This window comes from Grammomys surdaster, unplaced genomic scaffold, assembly GCF_004785775.1.
Source record: "Grammomys surdaster isolate TR1022 unplaced genomic scaffold, NIH_TR_1.0 449, whole genome shotgun sequence".
In the NCBI taxonomy this organism is placed as follows: Eukaryota; Metazoa; Chordata; class Mammalia; order Rodentia; family Muridae; genus Grammomys; species Grammomys surdaster.
The window spans coordinates 492,810-518,230 of record NW_021604868.1 but is presented as its reverse complement, the minus strand read 5'-3'; the positions used below and the strand labels follow the sequence as shown (position 1 = coordinate 518,230).

Genomic DNA, 25,421 nt, shown 5'->3' with positions numbered 1-25,421 from the left:
GAGGGAATTCCTGGTAGGTAAATAAGACCTTCACATAATTGACTAGTCTAGGAATGTGCCATCATGCCTAAGTCCGAAAACTTTTTTTGTTCTTTTTTCTCCTTTTTTGGTACTGGGAATAGAACCCAGGGACTCTGGCATGCTAGGCTTACATGCTGCCAGTTAGCTCTATCCCTCAATCCTTTTTTTTTTAAACTTTTTTTTTAAACTTTTCTTTTGAGATTGGAGCTCAGTAAACTGCACAGGTTGGCCTTGAACTTACTATATAATCAGGAAGGAAATTCAAGGAATTTGTAATCTCCCAGCCTCAACCTCCTGGGTTGCTTGGATAACAGGCATGGGCCTTCCTTGAAATGCTCTTCAACTTAATTTTTCTCGGTAAGCTTCATCTTTAAAAAAAATGTCAAATAAAAACAGGAACAATGTTTCCTCTGGCCTAAACCTCACTTCAGCCCATGCTGGCCTCTAAGTGGTAGCAATTCTCCTGCCTCAGTCTACCTACTTCTGGGAAAATAAGCGCGGTACCCATATTTTGGAAAGCTGCTCATATGATACCAAGGGCAAGAACTACAGACTGGAAGTAAAGGTTCAAGTGTCAAAAATAAGAGTTCTACTAAAGCGGAGGAGCACTGCACCTTGTGGAGTAGTTCATTTACTTAACAATGGAGAGAAGATTCCTGTTCCTAAAACAGTCTCCGACCTCACCTAGCTGATTGAGTGGGAAGTTCCATTTTCTCGGTTTCCAGCTGCCCGCCAATCAAACAGCAGGACCTACCATTCTCTACGCGGAAGCCCCGCCCCCGGGCAGCGCAGCCCCGCCCTTCCTGCGGTGAGATCCTCCCTGTCCCCGGGTGCTCTTGTGGCGTCACCAAGAAGGTGGGGAACAAGATTCAGTCCGGCGCAGTTGCCGGTGCTTGGAGGTGGGCTCCCGCTCCCGCTCTTCTGCCACCCGTTTGTCTCTACCCGGGAGGACCTTAGTTGTCCACCCGTGGGTAGGCAGTGGAGTGCCATGAAGCGGGCAGCTATGCGGTAGGTGGAAGGGCGTGGAAGGGCGCTGTCCCGGGGTGCCCACGCCTTCCTTTGCCGCGCGGAGCTAGTGGGGCGGAAGAAGCCGCGGGCGGGATGGAGGCGGTGGATGTTTGGTTTGGGAGGAAAAGGCACCCGCTGCCAGACCTAGGCCCACCGGCCTACCCTGGAAAAATGCCACCCTACTTTAGCGACATCTGACACTTTGAAAAGGGAAGATGTTGGGTGTTTCCTTGAAATTCCTATCCTTTTGCTCACTAAGGGTGTGGCTGGAATCTTGGTGTAGCTCCTTTTTTCCAAAAGCCAGTAGTTTCAGTTCTGCCTTGCCTTGCCAGAGCTTTTCTCTTTAAAAAACATTTTGGGGGTTACACGCTTGACACACTTGGAATCTGACTTAAGAATGTTATTACATGTGTAAAGACTGTGAAGTACCGTATGGCTCTCTTAAGCCGATTCATCTGTTTAGTTTAATTTTTTTTAGACTTTTTTATTATTTATGTATGAATGTTTCTCTTGCATGTGTGTCTGTGTCCCACATGCATGCCTGGTGTTCGAGGGGCTAGTGAGCCTCCATGTGGGTGCTGGGAATCAGTTCATTTCTCAACAAGTGCTCTTAAACCACTGAGCCAACTCTTCAACCCCTTGTTTGTTAATTTACTTATTTATTTAAATTTTTTTCGAGACAGGGTATCTTTGGCTGTCCTGGAACTCACTGTGTAGACTCAACTGGTCTCAAACTCAGGGATCTGCCTGTCTCTGCCTCGGAGTGCTGGGATTAAGGGCATGTACCTTCAACACCCTGTTTATTTTTGAGACAGATTTCAGTGTAATCTTGGCTGGCCTGAAATTGCTGTGTGTTCTCCCTCTCTCTCTCACGCTCTCTCTCTCTCTCCTTCTCCCTCCCTCCATCCCTCTCCATATTTGTACGTGTGTGTGTGTGTGTGTGTGTGTGTGTGTATGTATGTATGTATGTATGTATGTATAATCAACCAAACTGGCCTCAAACTCACATATATCTACCTTCCTATGTCTTTCAAGTGCTGACCTTAAGAGCTTGGGCCACCACTTCCAGCTCTCATCTGTATAGTTATTTATTGCTTTGAGAGAAACAGCCAAGTAGCAGGCCTTTTGGACCTGTGGCAGTCTGTCAGGTTTCAACTTTTCAAGTGCTGGGATTTACAGATGTATTTTCTCATGCCCAGTTTGGAACATGCCTTTGGTAAGCAGCAAGGCCTTGTAATGAAAGTGTACCCTTGGACCACATAGGCGATTTTGGTAGATCTGATTTCCAACTGGCACAGTTAAGGAGCATGGTCTTTAGACTGCCAGTCATATCTGGCTGTCCCATAGCATTCAAGGTTTCTTTTCAGCTTGCCTGGCTACAAGAGAATGACACTTGCTTTGGGTTCAGAAGCCATCCCACTGTTGGTGAGCCTGACCTTGCCGTGGGTCTCATTATTTCTGTCCTTTATCTGCCTTTACTGTTTCTAGGACCCTTGCCATCAGTTGAACAAGATGTGTTATCTCCCTACCCACCAGCGCATAAGCTTTGTCACACTATTTGAAGACAGGTTGAAAGTTATTAGAAGGGCATGGTTACCTTTCAGCATAATTCGAAAGGGTTCAGCACTTCTGTTGCCTTGCCTTTGTGTCTTCTTCCACAAGACCTTTTAAAAAGTGTTGCAATTTTTATTTTTATATGTGTGTTTCGCTTGTATGTGTGTATGTATGTATGTATGTATGTATGTATGTATGTGTTCCATCAGCATGGCTAGTGTCAGTGGCGGCCAGAAGAGGGCATCACATCCTCTAGAACTGAAGTAGCAGAAGTTTGTGAGCCACCATGTGAGTGTTAGGAATCAAAGCCAGGCCCTCTACAAGAGCAAGAAGTACTCTTAATTGGGCTGGAGAGTTGGCTTAGTGGCTAAGGGTAGTGGCTGCTCTTCCAGAGGACACAGGTTCAAGGACTCCAGTTGTAGGAGATCTGGACCCCTCTTTGCACCTTTATGAGCACAGACATGAATGCAGACAGAACAGAGACACATAATAATAAAATCTCCAAAAAGGTTTTTTTGGGGGGAGGTTGGTTTTTTTGAGACAGGGTTTCTCTGTGTAGCCCTGGCTGTCCTGGAACTCACTCTGTAGACCAGGCTAGCCCCACAGGACCCCACCCACATACCCACATACAAATGCATACATACCTCAACCTCTCAAGTGCTCAGATTGCAAGCATGTGCCACCACCCTTGATTTTACCTGTGCTAGAAATTGAACCCCGGACCTCAAGCATGGTGGGTGAACACTTAACAAACTCAGCTATATGTTCAGTTCATACAAGATTTTTTAAAAAAAAATGTTCAAATTTTCTTTGAATATATTTCTCATTTTTAAGGCTGCATACAGAAATTAGGGCCTTAAGACTGAGTTTCCAAATATGTGGACCTAGGTGTTTTTCCTGCATAACAAGGGATTTTTTTAATCTTAAAGATTTATTTATTTTTATTTTATGTGCATTGGTGTTTTGACTGTGTTTCAGTTCTCCATTTTTATGATATTGAGGTTGGAACTCAGGGCTGTTTTATCTCTCAGTTAATGTTAGCAACAGAAATGACTAGCATGTTCTTCATATATCTGTGTGCATGTGGGGTGAGGTGAGCTATGCACACATGTATGCACACAGAAACAAGAGGTTATCAGGCATCCTGCTTCATCATTTGTCTTACTCCCATAAGACAGGAGCTCTCACTGAGACTAGAGATTGTAATTTAGGCTAGAATGGCTGGCCAGCAAGCCCTGGTGATCTTCCCATCTCTGGGGTTATAGGCACATGCAGCCACACTTGAGTTTGTATGTGGTTGCCAATATCTGAATCCAGGTCCTCATGCTTGCACAGCTAGCATTCCTACCCACCAAGCAGCTCCCCAAACTTGCCAGTGCTTTTTATTGAAAAAAATATTTCATGTATTTGTCTATATCTGCATGATCTCTCCCTCCCCCCTCTGTGTGTGTGTGTGATTGTATGTGTGTGTATGTGCCATGGTGTACATGTTATGTCTTTCCTTTTATCTTTTTGTGGGTCCTGCAAATTGAACACATCTTGCCAGAATCATGACTTTATCATTCTCTATATCCTGTTATGTTCTTTCAAACTAGGTATGTTCTTTTTCAGAGCCCTGGTTTGTGGGGTGGCAAGATCGAAGAATATGTAACCTACTTCCATGAGTAATAGCTTTGAACTTATATAAAATGTATACAATGGTGAAAAATAGAAAACTCTAAAAAGACATTCTGAGAAAATTCAAATTTGAAGGTTAAGCTCAAGAAGACCAAAATATTAATTTATGTAGAAGTGTACAGAAAAGGGAAAGGTTATCAATGACCAATAAAGAGACCATAAAGACTAAAGTCCTCCAGCAAGCATTTCTGTTTTAGTGAGCCAGCAGAGATTGTGTCACAGCTAAATAAGATGACCAGGTAGCCAAGGAGTTAAAATTTCCAGTGAGCAAGTATGCATAATTATGTGTTCCTTTGCAACTGAATTAATTGGTTTGGTGAAAGGTCAAAGATTTATTCTAGCAACACATAATAGTCAAAACTACATGTAGGTAGTGGATTTAATACAATTTCAGTTGTGCTTTCACAGATCAGTTTGTTAAATTCTGGTGTGTGTGTGTGTGTGTGTGTGTGTGTGTGTGTGTGTATTATTATTACTGACATGGTAGTGTATGATTAAGAGTCAACACTTAAGCAAAGTAAGCTAAAATCAACTTACCTAGTTTATTTTTGAGAGGATTGATAAGTCCCTTTTGAGTACATGGCTTTTATTTTATTTCATTAGCAACCTAGGAAATTTCTAGACAAGTCAAATAAGTACTTTGAGTGCAAAGGGCTGATTCAAAGTTCAAAGATGATTAGTTTGTAATTGAGTTGATCTTATTTATTGAGGAAATATGGTGTGATAATAAAGAACAAAGTAAATGTTCCTAATTAGTGTGCTCATTTGTTTATCAAATTAGTTCTGGGCTTCTGAAGCCAATAAAATGGAAAGGGCAAGACAGAATCCATTAAACCTGGTTTACATCTTTTGTTTATTTTTTCAGATAATTATAAAGTTTGTCTTTGATCTCAGGAAGTAATCCGGCTGAGGATATATAGCTCAGAGGGAGAGCACTTGCCTAGCATTTTTAGGGCACTGGGTTCAATCCCTAGTATTCCAGAAATAAAAAGTGCTACCTTCCAATTTGTGTGCCAGGTGTGCTAGGTCATACCTATTATTGCAGCACTCAGAAGGTGGGGGCATGAGGATCACAACCTCAAGGTCATTCTTCAGCTACATATCAAGACCATAAGACCCTGTCTCAAAAAAACCCCCAAAACCCAGCTAACACTTTCTTGAGAAATTACACCTTTTCTTGAGGTCTGTCTTTTCCTTGGCCATTTCTCTTTCTATGAATTTCCATGTTTAATTCTGTCTTAAAATGTGTTCCTAATAAACTCTAAAACAGAAGTAGTTACAGGGGCCAAGGGTTTGAGAGTGTGGTGCAGTGGTTTAGCTTGCACATCACTAGGTTCAGTCTTCAGGCACAGGGCTCATGGACCCTGTCACAAAAATCAAAAGTAGAGGCAGTCAACCTGAGTTCCAATTGGAACCCATGTAAATAGTAAAAAACAAACAAACAAACAAAAACAAGGAAGCTGAATGCTATTTAGTCCTAGTATTATTCTCATGGTAGGATAACATACAGAGATAGGAGAATCTCAGGGGCCAGCTAGTCTTGAGTTTGCAGCATGGCAGGAACAAAAGAGACACTGCCTGTCATTGGGTTTTACTGCTGTGAACAGACACCATGACCAAGGCAACTCTCATAAGGACAACATTTAATTGGGGCTGGCTTACAGGTTCAGAGTTTCATTACATTATCATCAAGGAGGGAGCATGGGAGTAGGCAGGCAGACATGGTGCTGGAGGAGCTGAGAGTTCTACATCTTCATCTGAAGGCTGCTAGCAGAATAATGGCTTTCAGGCAGCTAGGATGAGGGTTTTAAAGCCCACACCCACAGTGACACAGTGATTCCTCCAATAACAAGGCCACACCTCCAAATAGTGCCACTCCCTGGAACAAGCATATTCAGATCCCTTACTGCCTCAATCTTCTGACCACTGCACATCACACAAGCACACAAAAGAAATGATAAAAAAAATAGTTGGAGTGATAAACCTGATTTACGGTGTACCCTTAAATCACATACTGGAAATTCCTATATGTCCTAAAGCTCCTGTGTGGCTACATACTCTGGAAGAAGTGAAGTCTTACTGTAAGGTTGCTAGAGAAGCAGCTCTGGAAACTGTTTTAAGTATGTTTTCTCTTTTTTTATAGGCTTTGGACCTTGAACAAGGGGCTTCTTACTCATGGCAGAGGACTGGCTCAAGCATCCCAATACAAAATGCGTGAACCCTTACACATACATCAAGGCAAGCAGGGTGTTTTTATTCTTTTGTGCCTACATGATGAAAAAAAGCGCCCATTTTCCTTGGGAGGTGCACAGAATGATTGTTTAGCAATAATGAAACATCTGTGTCAACCATTTGTATTAAATTAATTACTATATATATGGGGGTCGGTGGTTGGATATGTATACAGAAATACATGTGCATGGAGAAGCATCAGTTTCCATTGGCATTAACAGGTGGTTCTGAGACAATTGATTTAGGTTCTGGGAACTGAATTTGGGTCTTTTGCAAGAGCAGTACATACTCTTAACCACTGTGTCATGTCTCCAGCACTGAGACATACACAGTAAGTGTCTATATTTCATAAACATAAAGTAATGAAGATAGCTGCATAAAAGCTTTCGGTAGAAATCAGAGTGAGAATCTGAGTTGTTCTTAGGCACCTTGGGGACTGAGCTGGTTCTTATTTCTACTTCCCGTATAGAGGTACAGATGACTCAGACACAGATCTAGTGAACTTAGATGAATAAGAAATGAGCCTACCATCTGTACCAACCTCAGCCCTTGTAGGTAGTTATGATAGAGGGATCTTGTTAATGTATGCTTGATTACAGTTAGTTTCACTTACTACTATCATATGCAGACTATAAAATGCCTTAGACATTAGGAGTCCATTAAAATTAAAATTGTGGTATCTTTAAAGGTTCTATGCAAGAGAGAGAGAAGGAGGGGAGAGAGAATATGAATGTGTATAAAATTCAAAATTCTTGATCAGCATCTACCACTATTTATACTGATCAAACTAGTGAGAACTGTTTTGGGTCAGTAATGTGTGCACTCTTTGGGTTGTTTTGTATATATTCCTTTACTCAGGAAGAAATTAAAAAATCAGACTAATTTACTAACGGCTATGTTTTGCAGTTTTCTATGATTTTAACTATAATTAGTGTATGCACTGAGTTTGTGATATATACACAGCAGTCTGATAGAAACTCCACCACTTTCATGAGACTGCATGTTAGTCTAACAATAATTTGGTTTTGAGCATGTAGTTATTAAAGGAACAAGTATAGCTACATTTAATTTCCCATGACTGGAATTAATAATTTGATCATTGAGTTACTGAAGTACCAAGTATAGCTACATTTAATTTCCTATGACTGGAATGCATATTTTGAAATATAAAAACAATTGAAATATTGAAAAAACCAGCTATTTCAAATATTGTACATTTATTTTCTAATTTCAAATTCCTGCTGACTAGTTATTTTCCCCTTCTGTATAGTATGTTCATCTATCCATGTGAATCATGCTGTGTGGTAATATCAATTCTTCTCTTCAGCACTTAGGTTTTGTTTTAAGCTAATTCACTCTTGCACAGTGGGCACTGGTTAAAATTAAATCACACTCTTGCTTTACCTGGATTAAAATCTTGCTTTATTTCTCTGGTGTAAGCTGCTCTAATTAGAATAGTGTAAATATGTAAAAAATCAATTGCAATAAACTTGATTTTGGATATTAATATTAGCTGAACTACGTAATTTGATCTAATGCTGTCTATAAGAAGATGGGTGGAGATTCTAGTTATAAGTATCTTTGTTCCCAGACTAGGAAGATAGCTCAATTGATAAAGTACTTGCCATGCAGGCCTGAGAACCTGAGCTTGATCCCTAGTACTCATGTCAAAAAGCCATATGTGATGACATACCCTTGTAATCCGAGCACTAAAGACATGCAGTCATGTGTATACCCCAGGGCTCACTGGCCAGTTAGCCTAGCCTACTTGGCAAGCTCCAGGCCAATGAAAGACTGTCTTAACAAGGTGGATCACACCTGAATAATGATACCTATGGTTGATCTCTGGCCTCTACATATGTGCATACATGCAGAAAAGAGTTCTATCCTAAAGAGATTAAATTCTTGGTTTTGATAAAGCCCTTTTGGGTAAAAAAAAAAAACTGAAAAATTACTTTTTGATTTATTTAAATAAACCTCAGTAATTGGCAGAAAGTATGTTTATTTGCACTAAGAAAGCTGCATAATTGAGAGAACAGAGACCTAATTCCTTCCCTGAGCTGTTGGTAGTGGCATTGAATGGGAATTCCTGAATCTTTTGATACCTTTTGAGAGCATGAGAAACTTTACTTAGTTCTGAAACATCTTGCCTTAACCCAGCTTTGCTGTTTCTTTGTATCCTGGAGTAAAGTCTTTATCTTTGTTTCAGTTCGAGATAAGCTGCGGGAGATAGTGGGCGTATCCACAATCTGGAGGTATGTACTTTTGTGTTTCATCCCCAAGGGATCAGGCTAAGTGATATTTAGGTTTAGTTGCTGATCCCTTCTATCGTTGGAGAGCCCTGTGTAGAGAGATAGAGCTTTCCTGTGAGAAGGAAAAGGGCAACATCTTAGTGTGGTAATCAGCTGATGCCTCATTTCCACGGAAGAATGTGATTTATGTATATTGTGCATTTTTCAAAATCTGTTTAGGTGTATTCATTGAGTTTCATAAGAACATTTATGACATGGTTATCACGTATATTTTTCTATTCTATTTTTTTTTTTACAAACTATAAAACTGAAACTCAGAATTGGGACTTGAATTCAAGTCTTCTGGTTTTACTATTTCATGTAACTTGACCCTTTATTGAAAGATAAATGACTTGGGAGAGTCCTGTGTTTTGGGCAATGGGTAGAGCAGATCTTGACCTAAGCCTAGATCATTTGCTGAGAAGGCAGTGAAGGTCAGACTAGGGTGGTGCACTGTTTGAGGGACTCAGGTTAAATCTGGAAGGTTGAGGAAAGGCTTGGATGGATAGGTTAGGGGGACTCATCAGACTAATCCCCAGAGGGGCCTTGGAGATAGAATGCTTCCTGGAAGAAGTCTACCAGACGACTGAAGTGCAATATTAAGTGGCCAGACTAAGCCACTAAGTTGCATCTGGTGATTTTTTGACATCTTCAGTTTTTCCCTTGAATTCGACTTTCACAGGGCCAAGCTATTTGTGTTGAGAGTATTGTACATTCTTAATTTAACTTGTTTTTCTGATCTTAGTATTTTTCATAGGCCAAACTCTTTGGCGATATTAGTTGATTATTTAGACTTAGAAGGACTTTGTATGTAATAGTGCTGCTAACATTTTAGTTTCCTACTGCTTTCTCTTTTGTGTTCCACTTTAGTTTTCTGTTTTCTGCTTCTGTCTTTTTAAAATATTTTCTTCCTTTTTACCTTTTATTCTGCTTTGCATACATCCTTTGGATATCATTCTTTTTTTTCATTTGTCTCTTCTCTGAAACTGAAGGGAAAAGGGAGAGAGGGAGTGAAGGAGAGGGAGGAGGAGAGATGGAGAGAGGAGAGAATATGAGGACAAATATGAGTCTGACAGGATATCGAGACTCTGAAGTAGTGTTATTACCCTGTCTCTTGCCTCTCTTCACTTTCTTGCTTAGTATTGAATTCAGGACTTTGCATATGCTAGGCAAGTGTTCTACCACCAAGTTATGTTGCTAGTATGAATAAGCCTTTTAAAAGATATCTTTAATGTTTTTATGTGTATGAGTGTTTTCTCTGCATTCATGTATGTGCATCATGTGTGTTCAGTATCTGAGGAAACTGGGAGGTGGCATCAGATCCTCTAGAACTGTAGTTCCAGATGGTTGTGAGCCATTGTATGAGGTATGAGTGCTGGGAATCCAATCAGAGTCCTCTGCACAAAAAGCCAGTGCTCTTAACAACACTGAGAAACGTTTTGGTCAATTTGACTATGTTTCCCAGTTAGATGTATCTATATAAGTAAGTATGTATTTCTTATGTATACACCCAGTTCCCAACTATCTCCGTTGGTAAAGCATGACACTCTTATCTACAAGCTTAAAAAAAGTCATTAGAAGTACTCAGTTTCTCCAAGTGGGTCATAAGAAAGGAGTGGATGAACTGAAGATGAAGCAGGCATAGATCACCCTTTCTTCCATTTATTATGTCTGACTATCCCATTTGAGGAGTGGGTACTGGAATTGTGGGTCAACACTGTTTTGGTTTTATGAAGTCTTGTCTTTTCTCTCAGAGACCATGTAAAAGCAATGGAGGAAAGGAAGTTACTTCATAGTTTTTTGGCTAAATCACAGAAAGCCCTACCACCGAGGAACATGAAGGACAGTTACATTGAAGTTCTCCTACCTTTGGGTACTGACCCTGAACTGCGGGACAAATATGTGACTGTTCAAAATACAGTAAGGTAAGTCTGTATTGTATTCATTATTGCTGTTTGTTTTAATTTTTCCCTTTAAAACAACTACTGTGTGATATAATCCATAAACCTTGTAGTTCATCTACTTAAAGTGTATAACTGTAGTTTCAGTATAGTGAAAGCATTGTATAAGTATTACAGTCAATTGTAGAGCCCTTTTATTATTTCAAAGTGCATTATGGGACTTTAAAGGAAAATCTTTGTGATTTTCATTTAATTCATATTTTGCTTTGTTTCACAGATTTGGCAGGATTCTTGAGGACCTTGACAGCCTAGGAGGTACTGGTATTTGTATTCCTAATAATAGTTATGAGTAGACAGTGAATCCTTGATAGAAAGGGCCATTTTATTTTATTTTTTTATTCTGGACAATGAGGACATAAAAAAGCAAAAAATACCTTTCATTGTCATATTGTTTTTATTCTAAACAAAGATTTCTCTTTAATAGAGTCACCATTCAAATGAGCCTCATTTATGATATTTTTTAGTTGTAAAATTTAGTTTACCTGCTGGGGATTAAACCCAGGGCCTCAAACATGCTAAGCACAGACTCTAGATGTAGTTCTAGCTGCAATGTCAGGGGACACTATTATCTAGGTATGACACGGCCATCACATTCTTGCACTTTCAGCAAGTTACTGACTATATAAGATCTATATAAGTTTGGGCCCTTGGGCATTCCATCACAGAAGGATAAAGAGGCCCTGCCTCTCCTGGAATATCTATGTGCAGTTAACTGTTGCTAGGCAGGAGGGGCTTATGAGGTTCCTCTCCTCTCTGAGTATCTAGGGACAGTTGGTTGCTGGGGAAGGAAGAAAATTTTCTTCCTTCCTTCCTTCCTTCCTTCCTTCCTTCCTTCCTTCCTTCCTTCCTTCCTTTCTTTCTTTCTTTCTTTCTTTCTTTCTTTCTTTCTTGTCTTTTGAGACAGGGTTTCTCTGTGTATCTATGGCTACTGTCTTAGGGTTTTACTCCTGTGAACAGACACCATAACCAAGGCAACCCTTATAAGGACAACATTTCATTGGGGCTGGCTTATAGGTTCAGAGGTTCACTCCATTGTCATCATGGCAGGAGCGTGGTATCATCCAAGTAGCTGTGAGGCTGGAGAGGCTGAGAGTTCCACCTCTTGTTCCCAAGGCAGCTAACAGAAGACTAGCTCTCAAGCCGCTGGGATGAACATTTTAAAGCCCAAGCCCACAGTGACACACCTATTCTAACAAGGCTACACCTCCAAATAGTGCCACTTCTTAGGCTAAGGCATACTCAAACCACCACATTCCACTCCCTGGCTTGTTCAAACATAAGTCTATGGGGCCATTTCTAAACACAGCATAATGAAAAAAACATTTAGTCCAACTTCCAAAGTCCCCATAGTCTAGCAGTCTCAACAGTGTGAAAAGTCCAAAGTTCAATGTCTTTTCTTAGATCCATCCAATCACTTAACTGTAATCACGAATACAAGACAGGAAACCAGCTGGGTGGACTTCAAACTCTGCATCTTTGTGTTTGATGTTAAAGTGGTCTTCAGATCTCCAACTCCTTTTTCATATTTGTTGACTGCAACAAACTTCTTTCTTCTGGGCTGGTTCCACTCCATGTTTGCAGCTTTCCTCAGCAGATAACCCATGGCTCTTGCATCTCGAATATCTTGGGGTTTCCAAGGTAACTTCAACATTACAGCTTCTTGTTCCAATGTCTGAGATACACACAAGATCTTCTGAGGTCCTCCGTAGGACTTGGGTCACTTCTCTAGTACTAGCCCCTGTAGCTCTCTAGGCTCGGTTTGACTCCACTCTGCTGCTGTTCTTGGGGGTCATCCCATGGTACTGGCATCTCCAATATGCTGGGGTCTTCTGTTGCAACTAGTCTTCACCAATAGCTTCTCATAGGCTCTCTTTATAGTCTCAAGCCTCAATTTCTTTGCATGACCCCTTCATGTCTTCAAAACCAGTACTACCTGGGTGACTCTTACACACTACCAACTATAGCTGCAGCACAAGGTACAACCTTGTCTATCTCTGCAACACAGCTTCTTTGTGCTCTCAGAAAACACTTCCCAGAAGATTTCATCTTACTGATGTCGGTCTCTTAATCACCACTAATTTCTTAATACTTGGACCATATATTTTATATTTTTCCTTTCTAAGCTTGCTACACTTGTTCAAAATGCTCATGAGACTTAACCAGAGAACACAGTCTCTGCTGGGCTTTTTGAGACTTACTTTATCAATGCAATTAATATAAATCTCTTTACCTTAGCCTCAGGTAGACTCTTCTGACAAGGGCAAAAAGCAGCCACATTCTTCACTAAAATATCACAAGAACAGTCACTGGGCCACATACTGAAATTCTTCTCTACTGAACTCTCTTAGGTCAGGTCTGCATAGTTCAAATCACTCTCAGCAGCAAAGTCTTCCATATTCTTACTAGCATAGCCCTTTAAGCCCAACTTAAAGCATTCCACTGCTTTCCAAATCCAAAGTCCCCACATTTTTCCAAACAAAAGCATGGTCAGTCCTATCACAGCAATACCCTAGTCCCTGGTACCAACTTCTATCTTAGTTAGGGTTTTACTGCTCTGAACAGACACCATAACCAAGTCAAGTCTTATAAAGAACAACATTTAATTGGGGATGGCTTACAGGATCAGAGGTTCTGTCCATGATCATCAGTGAGGAAGCATGGAAGCGTCAGGCAGATATGGGACTGGAGGAGCTGACAATTCCACTTCTTGTTCCTGAGGCGGCTAGTAGATGACTGGCTTCCAGGCAGCTAGGATGAAGGTTTTAAAGCCCAAGTCCACAGTGGCACACCTACTCCGACAAGGCCGAACCTACTCCAACAAGGCTATACCTCCATATTGTGCCACTCCCTGGGCTAGGCATACTCAGACCACTCCAGTACCCTGGAGGTAGTACTGTACACCAGCCTAGTCTTGAACTCACAGAGATCTACCTGCTTCTGGTTCCAGAGTGCTGAGATTAAAGGTGTGTTCCACCAACTTTACCACCCCCCCATTTCCCCACCCCTGGCTTGAGACATTTTCTTCATTGGTATAATAGTCACTGGCACATTCTACTATTTTCCTATAAATAATCCTTCACTTAGGTCCATGTAAGCACTCCAGGGAATCTCACTGGGTTATTAAATTTTTTAAAAAGAGTTTTAAAGACAAGTTACAGATTCTGTATAAAGAATTATTTTCTCCAAATCCTGTGTGAGAGAGTAAATTGTAGACCATCATGTATTTTAGTGTATATTTCCTATAAAGAAGAACGTTTCCTACATCACCATAATACTACCATCAAGATCAGAGAATTAACACTCTTTAATCCTCAGGGCCTATTTAATCTTCACTAGTGGTCATTTATTAAAGAAGGGTTTGCTTCTCTTGCATAGGTTGCATTGGGTAATTGTGTCAGCAGTAGATCCCAAGTCTCTCCTTGCTTTCTGTAAGCTTGACACTTTTGAGGGTTGCAAGTTGCTTTTCTTATAGATTGTCCCTCGATTTGGCAGGAACATCATAGAAGAGATGTCCTGTTCTTGTTGTGCCTTGTCAAGTGACACTTATCTTTTGTTTGTCTGATTCCTGATGAGGTAAACTTGGACTTAATGAATGTGATATTTTACAAGTTTTCTGTAAAATTATTCCTTTCCTCCTTTGTAGTAAATTAATATGTTTTTATGGGACGCTTGGGGACCTTGGAAGTGTCCCATTCCTTGTCAGACTTTATCTGATACTGATATTTTTTATCGTCTTCTTCTTATTATTGTCATGTTATAGTGCTGTAAATTGATCCTGGGGCCTTGTACTTGGTGGGTAGCTGTTCTATCACTGAGTTACATTCTTGGCAACACAATTTTCTGTCAAATTTTGAAACAATGTATTGCTGTATAGGATGGCCTGAAACTTGCTATCTAGCCCAGGCTGGCCCCATATTCAGGATCCTCCTGCCTCAGCCTTCTGAGTGCTATAACTATAAGCAGGCATCACCACACCCAATTCTCACTTTACTGTTTTTAATTGTATATGGGCTCAGAAATTCCTGTTTTTAATAGGATGTAATATCATCTGTTTTAGTGCTCAAATCAGTGCAATATCCTCTTAGTTCATTTGAGCTACCTTCTGGTGTGTGTGTGTGTGTGTGTGTGTGTGTGTGTAATTCATAGGCATGGCTGCAATGCATTGTGTGTTTACACATGTATGCAGAGACCAGTGATCAATGCCAGGTGCCCTCCTCAGTTGCTTTTCATATTAGTTTTTTGACACAGGTCTCTTACTGAACCTGGAGCTCACAGATTGACTTGATTGGCTACCCAGCATGTCCCAGGGATGATCCTGTCTTGGCCTTTCCAGGACTGGGGTTATAGATGCAATCCTGGCTTTTTACATAGGTATTTATGAATGCATGTTAAGCACTTTATAAAATGGAGCCTTCTCAATGGCCTCCTGGCTTTAAAAAATGTATCCTCCATCATTCTTTGAGTACTGCTTAACTTCCTGGCCAGTAAGACATTCTAGATTAATCCTATCTTTTCTCTGGCCCAGCTAGACAGTTAGACAAATCTCCAAAGAATCCTAGCTCTTTTTAATGGAGAACAACATTTAGAAAGCAAGGCCTGTGTGCTGGGAGTTGTTGTTTCTATTGGTTGTCACTATTCCTGTATGCTCTCTGTTGGGTGAGCTGGTATATTTATGTTCATGGACATACATTTACATTTGTTTATTTACTGATCTCACTGTATGTGGAAACTGTTTTTACACTGGTAGCATCAACTTTAGCACTGTCTGGTTTGCACTTACAGATTTACACTTTTCCAGTTATCTCCATTATTCTTAATATATTTACTAACTTGACCAGCTTCCTGCATGCAGCCCATTTACCAGGGCTACTACCTGAATTCCTCGTGGCCATGTCCCATACCTCACTTGGACTCTGATATCCTGAACCACGTCTTTTCTGCATGAGTCATCTTCCTCGTTGTGCTTAAGCTACAACATGCTTGCATTGCTTTCCTCACCCCTCTGCATGAGCGTCCTACACATAGCATTTGGACTCCCTGCTCCAGGCTGCCTTTCTTATTCCCTCCTAATGACTACTATTAGACTGAGCTGTTGGGAAAGGCCTTGAAGAAAGACCCTGATATTTCTTAAAATACACATAAGACTACTTACATGTAGCTACCCTTCTTCTCTGGATTAGTTAAAAATTCTTAGTGGTCTTTAAAAATTATGCACATTTATATTCGTATATCTTACTTTGATTTACTTATCTGTCGATATAGTCACTAAACTCCCTTGCCGTTGCTCTCAGTTTTCTTTTTAAAGTTCTTACAGTTATTTTTGCACGTGTGAACAGGCAATCAAAGGGCTGCTGTGGGAGTTGCTCCTCCCTTTCTGCCTCATAGACTCTGGAGATGGACCTGAGGTCTCAGGATTTGCAGCACGTGCCTTTAGCAGCTGAGTCAACTTGCTGACCTTAACCTTGTGTTCTCTCTCATTGCCTCCTGTGGACGGTCAATCCCTTCCACCGGTTCTCTTAATATTTTTACTTCTTTCTTTGAGGAATGTGCCTTATCAAGTATGCCTTTTGCTTTGTATGCCAAGCCATTTCCCAACTTTACTTTTCCCAAACGCTATAAACATCAAGGTTCTCCATCTTAAAATGAAAAGTAGATAAATCTCCTTCTCTCAGACTTTCTTTTCCCCTTTCTTTATTGCTGATTTCCTGGAAAGAATTTTGTTTCATTGACATTTCTTGAGACCTGTTACTTGTCAGACTGCTATCCTCTGGTTTCTCTTCTGTGCCATTGAAAGTGTTCTTGCCACACTCACCTTTGGCTTCTTTATTCCACAGTACTTCCTCATGCTTACCTGATATCTCTTGTGATTTCTGATATGGTTTTACTCATTCTTGGTCTCTGGTGACATTTCTTCTTGCCTCTTTGGCTTCTCTTTTCAAATCTTTATAAGATCCTCTTCCTCTGTTGATCCATTAAATGTTGACTGCCCCAGGGTTTTTATCTTTTGTGCTTTTTTTGAAAGCTACCTTTTCTCATTCTATATAAACCATCTCATCTATTTTCAGCCCTTCACTTGCTATGAATATTTTGAGTTCCTGTGAAACTACATTTGCTGGCTTCCTCTGAGTTCTAGGTTGGCTTCCTATCTACTGGGTATCTTCCTTTGGATGTCCTATTAGGGTTCTCAAATTCAACATCTTGGGCTGGGAGTTATAGTTCAGTAATAAAATGCTAGTTAAGCATGTGTGGATTCAGTTCCCAACTCTGAATAAATGAAACAAACCTTCCAGTGGAGTTGGCCCATTTTCCTCTTGCTGGATTTTTTTCCTCACCATCTAAGCTAGAAACTTTGCATTTATTCAAGTCTTGTTAGAGCTATATTTTTATCTCTTGAATCTTTTTTCTCTCCCATTGTACTACTGTGACCACACATCAGACTCACAAAGATTTCTGGGAACCTGGCTAGCTTTTAAATGGAGTTTCTTGCCTTTAACATCTCGGTCCCCAGTGCACCCTTTACCTAATGGGTGCACTGGATGGAATAATTAACTGTCATTTTGCATGTATTATTGAGCAGACTTTGTCTTGAGAATGGTGAGACCCATTTAAAGAGATCATGGTGGCAAAACCAGGATTTCCAGTCAATGTATAATTGTAATGCAAATTTAAATGAGTTCATATTCATAAGGCACATAGAGCTATACTTGCTTAATATATAATATATGTTAAGATATAGAGTATACAGAGGACTTCAGCGCACTGTGGGAGCCAAGAATATGGTTGGGAAATATGTTCCCAATATGGTTGGGAAAGGGAGAGCTGAGTAAAATGACAGCATCATGATTAGGAAAGAATTGGTGAAACAGTTAGCTGAGTCCTGTGCTTACTTCCTCTTTTCTGGGGGTGTTCCATTCATACTGTCAGACATGTCCTAGTTTTTTACTCTGATTTGTCACTGTTTCCTTGCTGTTCTGAAAAACTACTTGATGGGGCTGGGGTTTAGAATTTGATTTCCTTACTAAATCTACAACCTAGGGAACCAAGTAAAGGATCTCCAGACCAAGTTTACAAAAGTCTTTAAGGCCAGGTGTAGTAGAGACGCCAGTAATGCCAGCCACCTAAAAGTTGAGGCAGGGGCTGGAGAGATGGATCAGCAGTTAAGAGCTCTAGCTGCCAGGTTTAATTTTCAAAATCTACATGGCAGGTCACAACTGACTAGATATAATTCTAATTCCAGGGAATTCATTGCCCTCCTCTGACCTAGTCCTCTTTAATGTTACATTGACACAAGTTACATTGGCACAAGTTACAGTTGAGAAAAACGCCACTATAAGATTGGACTGTAGGCAGGCTTGTAGGACATTTTTTTAAGTAGTGCTTGACAGACGAGGGCATAGCCCATTATGGGTGGTGCCATTTCTGGGCTAGTGATCCTGTGTTCTATAAGAAAGAAGGCTGAGCAAGCCATGGAAAGCGAGACAACAAGCAGCACCCCTCCATTGGCCTCTGCACCATCTCCTGCCTCCAGGTTCCTGCCCTGTTTGAATTTGTGTATTAAATTCCTTCAATGATGACCAATGATGTGGAAGTATAAGCCAAAATTAACGCTTTCCTCTTCATCTTGCTTTTAGTCATGGTGTCTCATCATAGCAACAGAAACCCTAACTAGGACAGACTTGTACAGCTTCTTCCATAAATGTGGTATATATACATACACTCAGGCACACACATAAACACATTACTTAAATGAGCATTTTTTAAAAGAGGGGAAAATGTTTTTGTCAGGCCTGAAGGCTTACATGTATAATTCAAGTACTCCTAAGTATCATCCTCCTAAGGATGAGTTAGGAGAATCACCACAAAAGTGTCCTGGGAAACAGTGAATTCCAGGCCAGTCAAGGCAATGGAATGAGACCCTGACTCAGTTAACCATAAGAAAAATGTCTTTGGTTCTAGGATAAGATCCTTACTAGTATTAGAGGACTTTATTGAAAATAAGACCTTTTGTGAATTTCAAAGAGAATTGTAAATGGAATAAATAATTCTTTTCTGTTATTTTATACTCTTCTGGTTCCCTACAGTTCTTGTTTGCTATATGCACAACTACAATCATTCTACCAAGATGTCTCCTTTATCAATAGTTACAGTCCTCGTGGACAAGATCGGTAAGCAAGATCAGCATCTCTGCATGCTTAGAATTTTCAGTAATTGTAAAGTATTGGGAATGGGGAAAATTGTTTCCCTTATAGGGGATTTTAATGTATATATGAAAGTACACTATAATATGATATTTACATACTTGGGTGGAAGAATTTTACTTGATCCTAGTTTTTATAATCTTTGCATGGTCTCCAGTTTTCACAAAGACATTTAAATTTGTTTTGTATGCTAAACATTAGTTTAATTTTAAAGATAAGAAAACATAGTACAATTGCAGCTTTTCAAATGATACTGTTCTCTTATAGTATAGACTTTTCTGATGTGGTTTGGGTGGATCTTAAATTTCTGTTTTGCAGATATGTGTAAACACAGCTTAAGCCCAGAACAGGACATCAAGTTCACTGGTCATGTTAGCTGGGTTGGAAACACATCCATGGAGGTGAAGATGAAAATGTTCCAGGTATGTATGTACCTGAAGATCCCCCACTGTTCAAATATAATCAACTAGTCTCACTTGAAAAACAAGCTGTATTCCTGGACAGATATGCAGTCCCCAGCTTTGAAACAATTGACAGTTCAAGGGGAGTTAGCATCTTCCTGTTGCACAAAGACTGACACATCATCTGTTTCTTACATAGCTATGACTTTGTAATCATACAACTATATGCTAAGATGCTTCTGGTTTTGCTCAGGAGGATTTCACAAACATCTGAGTTATATTAGATGTTAATTGGAGTGATTACTGTATTACTTTCCTGGAGCTGCTGTACCAGGAAGTACTATAACAGGTGGTTTGCAAATCCCAGCAATTTATTGTTTGTTTTTGGAAACTCTGATTTCCAGACTGAGGTATCAGCTGCAGAGTCACATTTCCTCTGAAACCTGCAGAAACTTACCTTTGCTTACCTCTTCTTGGTTTCAGGAGGTGTTTATGCTTTTGTCATTGCATGGTTTTCATGTGTTTATATTTCTGTGTCTTTTCTCTTATTAATATGATAATCGTATTGAAGGCCCACTATGCTCCAATACGAACTCATTGTTTATTGCTCTTTTTTTTGAGAGAGGGTTTTATGTAGCCCAGGCTGGCCTTGAACTGGTTACCTGATGGTAAAATAGCTGTTGGTGGCTTTGCCATTGGAACAGCTGGTGAGGCAACCTTACAGAAGCAATTGGAGGTGTTTGTGTTGTTTTGAGGTTTTGTTTTTCTGAGATAAGTTCATCTCCTGTAGTCTAGGCTGACTTCAAATTCCTAATTCTTTTGCCTCCACTTCTTGAGTGTTGGGATAGCATGTGCTACAATGTCTGGGTTAATTTCTTTTTTCTTTTTCTTTCCTTTTTGTTTAAGACAGAACCTCGGTCACACAGGCTGTCCTGGAACTCATAGCAATCCTTCTGCCTTAGGCTCACAAATGCTGGGATTCTATTCATGAGTTGCTACACTTGGCTTTCATTTTATCTAATTATGTCTGTAATATCCCTGTTCTCAAATATTTCCACCTGTAGGGATGAAAGATACTCTTCAATTCTTTGCTTTTTTTTTTTTAAATCAAATCGTAATTTTTACTTATTCACACAGGGGTTATAAACACAAAAAGGTAGGATGTGGGGAAGGGGATGACACCAGAGCATGGGTGTTCAGGGGGAGTACAGATATCTTTCAGAACAGGGTATTGGCTGGGTGAAGGTTCAGGGGACAGGTCACTATGACTCTGCCTATGATTCACTTGTCCTTATCTAAGTTGGTATTATCTGCCAAGGCTACCTATTTACAAGGTCTATGACTACTCATGCTGGTAAATTTCCACAAAAGCTGCCTGTTTACAATAGCTCACAGCCATCTGTTTCAATGCTTTTCCACAGATACCCAAGACTTGGTGTCAGTATACATGTATGACAGGCCTATTGCTGATTTTAGGCCTATGGTTGATTTTAGGCCTTCAGTGTATAAGCAGGGCTGCCCCTGACATCTCCTCCATTGCTGTGGCGATTCTAATCTTGTGAAGGTGGGGATAGATGCCTGACCTCCAGTATTTGAAGGGGACCTTGTAATGGCTCCGGTTCCCCTGTCATTGTCCAGTGAGGCATGAGGGCCATACCCATCCCAATGTCTTTTTCCTGGAGAGGGGATACTTTTTGACATCAACCCCTATGCAGTCAGGCTTGTCCCTCAGGGAACCCAGAGAGATATTTTTAACTTTTATTTATATTCCCTTGCAGTGCTTAGCCTCGCAGCCTAAGCAAGAATTCAGATCGCCAGCTAGAGGGAGTTCTGTGTGGCCCCTCTCTGTTTAATCTAGGGGCAGGAGTCCCCTCTTTTAGATTGGGTGGAGATGGGTTTTGGGAACATCCTGGATAGAGTAACAACCTCATCTTGAGTCTCGTGGTCCTCCATAGCTAACTTATGATAATGTATCTGAATAGGTTTTGCTACCAAATTATTTATCTGTTGTTTCACAGAGTTAGTCAGCCAATTTAAGGCCCAGGGACCAAAAGAAGTAAGCAAAAATAACCCAATTAATGGTCCCAAGATGGGAGGAAGTAGGGTTTACAACCATGGAGAGGTTGAAAATCAATTCTTGTACCAGCTCTCATCTTTCTCTTTCTTTCTCTGTCTTTTCTCAGGGCCTTCCATGCTTTTTTTTTTTTTTTTGATACTGGGGATTAGACTCATGTTCTTGCACATACTAGGCAAATGCTTTACCACTGAGTTACATGCCCAGCCATCAACCCTTAATAGTCATTTGGGAAGAAGTTCTAGCAGCTCCTCTAAATGAGCAGAACTCAGAGGCTAAGCAATATAGAAACCAAATAACTTAGAGCATGCCCAGTGTTTCACTGTGGAAAACTTAAGTGATTTATTTAAATATGATGTGGAAGTCAATGGGCTTATAATCTAGATGAATTATTTTTTTACCATAGAATTCTAAAGCATTTTAGCTCTTGGTAAAAATAAATAAATAAATAAATAAATAAATAAATAAATAAATAAAAGAAAACAAAAAAATTCAGACTTTAGAAAAGTCTGAAGTTTACTATGTATAGTAGTTGTCAAAATAAGTAAATTTGCCTTAAGGAATTTTAAAATTTACTCTTTCATAATTTTCAGTAGGGATATAGGGAATTTTGAACATATAGACCCCCCATTGCCCTGTCTTAGCCCCCTTTGAATCCCACTGAATCACTTCTATCTTTCTTTCCATCTAGGAGCCTTCCTATGTTTATGTCATTTTTGTGACCCACTGAGTTTAGTTAAGTTTGCTTGCTTGAGCATGGGTGGGTTATTTACTGGGACAGTGGCTACACCACTGAAGAAAATGACTCCTTCCCCATGGTTCATTGCCAGTGGCTCCTTGGCGAGAGGTGGGGCTTCCTAAGCCCCTCATGTATCCCTGATGGGACTGTTAAGGATTTAAGGGGCCAGTGCTTTGCAGGTGTTGTGCAGGTAAGGAGAGCTGCTGTGACTTTGTGAGTGCAGTGGCCAGATACTGAGCAGGGAACAGCATTGCACAGTACTTCTCCCACTCTCTGAGTCTTAACAGATTTTCTGCCCCATTTCCTGGGGTGTCCCTCAACCTTTAGAGGGGGTGATATAGATGTCTATGTGCTGGGCTGCATGTTCAACAACCACTTAATTCTCAGCACTTGGACCTATTAGGTGTGTCTGAATTAACTAACCATACATTTTTTAAAATTAAATATTATATCAATGTGATTGATTTGTATTCCCATATTTATGTAGTTAATAGTAATGCTAGGTTTCTTTGTTCTTTTAAAAATAATAAAACGTAAAGTTGCTGTGGATGCCTCTGTGATTCGCAACCGTTTAACCAAATTTCTACCCTGCACACTGCTGCATACAGTAGACTCCTGGCCTAGGGCCTGTGGTCAAGGCTATTTGAATTTTGCATAACTAGATTAGAAAAAAATATATACAGAATTGAGAGAGAGAGAGAGAGAGAGAGAGAGAGAGAGAGAGAGAGAGAGAGAGAGAAATCAAAAATCAAATCAATGTTAGACAAGTAAAACCGTTGTTTGTTTGTTTGTTTGTTTGTTTTTTATATGCCAGGCCTAATTCACTATGAGTTGAGGATGGCTTTCAACTTAAGATCCTCTGATCTCCACCTTCTGAGTGGTGTGATTACAGGTGCATGCCAGCTTGTCTCATTTATGTCACAGTAGGAATTGAGCCCAGATCTTCTTTCAAGCACTGTACCAACTGAGCTATATACGTAGCCCAAAAACTTTTATTTTAAATCTGACTTCCTTGTGGGCTATTCATGTCTTTTGCAATACTTGTATGCCAGAGAGTTGGCAGAGGGGATAAGTCTTTTGCCTCTTGTTTGATCCTGGGTCTAATCCCAGCTCTGCCGACTGTTAGACATATGGCTATGGGCAAGTGTTAATTATAGTAAGTCATAATGTAAATATTTAGTAAGCAAGTCTCTGTCAATGCCTTTTCCTTTACCTGGAATGACTTGTGCTCCAATTCTTGAACTATGCTTTGGGGTCATATCTTGTTCTACCTCTTCTTTGACTCTGCCAGCTTGCAGAGATTATTCCTCCACTAAGTACCATATATGGCCTGATTCCCCACACAATAGCAAGCATTGCCCTCTTTAGGATCCTGTTTTACATAGTAGCACACAAAGAATTAGTTTTCACTATGGCAGGTTATTTTTCTTTATGTGTGTGGAGATGAGTGGACAATTTTGTGAATTTGGTACTTTGTTTATATCTGTCTGTGGGTTCTGAGTATCAAACTCAAGTCATCAGGCTTGCTTTGCAAGCCCCTTCCTGCTGAGCTATCTTGCTAGTCCCATTATGGAATTTTCAATAAAAACTTGGGTTTTGTTGTCCTCCAACTGGCCCCTTCTTCCACATTACTGCCTTCTTGTGTTTTCCCTCCCTCCCTCCCTCCCTCCCTCCCTTTCTCCCTCCCTCTTCCCTCCCTCCATCCCTCCTCACTCCTTCCCTCTTTCCCTTCCTTTTTTTTTCTCAAGACGATGCTTCTCCTTGTAGCCTGATCTGTAGACCAGGCTTGCCTCAAACTCACAGAGATGTGTCTGGCTCTGCCCCCTTCAGTTGTATAATTAAAGGCTTGGGCAACTACCAGATGGCTTTTCTTTACATTGTCATGTCATGTAATGACCTCTTTAATTTTTCTTTCAGGTTTAGGATTCAACTCTAGTATAGTAGCCTTTAAGGGGTCCCTTTTGTTTCCTTCAGTACAAGTTTTTTTTAAAGTTCCTTGTCCCTTTGGGTTCTGATGTAATTACATAAATGCCTGAATAAAATCTCAGAACACTTTATTTGTTTTTGTAAAATATAATTGTAGAAGGCTAATTTTTGTTTTTAAATTCATGAGACTGGGTTCTGTACTTGCACTGGATGATTTTGGTGTGTCCTCTAGACTTTCTGAAGAAGTATATACTAGTAATTAAAAAAGGAAAAGTAGAGAGCATCAATAAGAAAATTTTAGGATCAAGACAGGAGGGCCTGGAGCCTATGTCATATATAAAAGTGGCCATTACTTGGATGTTTATTGACAATTTAATGGTAACATCAATAAGAGCTGGAGAGCTAGTGGGACAGAAAACCTGGACTTTTTATGGCACCACAGATTGGGGCTGGATAGATGGCTCCGTGGTTAAGAGCACTGGTTGTTCTTATGTAGAACCCTGATTCAATTCCCAACTCCAATTCCAAGGCATTCTGATGCCTTCTGGATCCTGCCTGCATTGCATGCATATGCTACACAGACATTCATGCAGACAAAACACCATACACATAAAATAAAATAAATTAATTAAACAAAAATTTAAAAATGACATACTTGGCCAGAGACTACTGGAATTTGTCAGTTTTTTCCCTGAACAGTATGGTCAATGGCATCCATTTGAATAGACCCTGGCATATCCCTCCCCTCAAGAGTCCTTGTTTCTGTTTAGTCCAGTTTAATATTATCACCGCGTCTATGCTTTAGTTACAGTTATAGTTTCGCTGTCCAGTGTCTCTTCACTCTGCAAGATATGCAGAGTCTAACTTCTGGATCTCTTATGGCCTCTAGTCAGAAGGACAGATGACTTACTGGAATTCTAGGGGTCCTTTTAGTGGGATTTGTTTTCCTTTGGGTCCTAGTTGATGCTAGAAGGAATGAGTCAAAACAAAACATTAGCTATCCTCTTTTCTCTTCCTCCTCTTCCTCCTCCTCCTCTTCCTCATTTTTCTCTTTCTGACTTTCTTTTCTTCCTTCCTTCCTTCCTTCCTTCCTTCCTTCCTTCCTTCCTTCCTTCCCTCCCTCCCTCCCTCCCTCCTTTCTTTTCTTTCTTTCTTTCTTTCTTTCTTTCTTTCTTTCTTTCTTTCTTTCTTTCTTTCTTTCTTTCTTTCTTTCTTTCTTTCTTTCTTTCTTTTCCCCTTTGGATTTCCCTTCAAAGCTTTGGTCCTTTAATACCCTGGAAAAAATTTTTCAGTCTCTCTCTCTCTCTCTCTCTCTCCTTTCTTTTCTTTCTTTTCTTCC

The 25,421-nt window shown here is 40.2% G+C and overlaps 1 protein-coding gene across 3 annotated transcripts in view; it reads left to right on the top strand.

Annotated features, from left to right (window-relative positions):
• The first annotated feature begins 804 nt into the window (after nt 1-804).
• Acot9 (acyl-CoA thioesterase 9) overlaps nt 805-25,421 on the top strand; it is a 39,721-nt gene continuing 15,104 nt past the window's right edge. The window contains exons 1-7 of one of the 3 annotated variants that reach the window (XM_028781479.1): nt 805-1,029; nt 6,404-6,498; nt 8,702-8,747; nt 10,538-10,708; nt 10,962-10,999; nt 18,826-18,909; nt 19,261-19,364. In XM_028781479.1, coding sequence (XP_028637312.1) covers nt 1,010-1,029; nt 6,404-6,498; nt 8,702-8,747; nt 10,538-10,708; nt 10,962-10,999; nt 18,826-18,909; nt 19,261-19,364 — 558 coding nt within the window. In that variant the 5' untranslated portion in view covers nt 805-1,009. The remainder of the gene's footprint in view (nt 1,030-6,403; nt 6,499-8,701; nt 8,748-10,537; nt 10,709-10,961; nt 11,000-18,825; nt 18,910-19,260; nt 19,365-25,421) is intronic. The other 2 variants (XM_028781480.1, XM_028781481.1) reach the window with 2 other exon arrangements.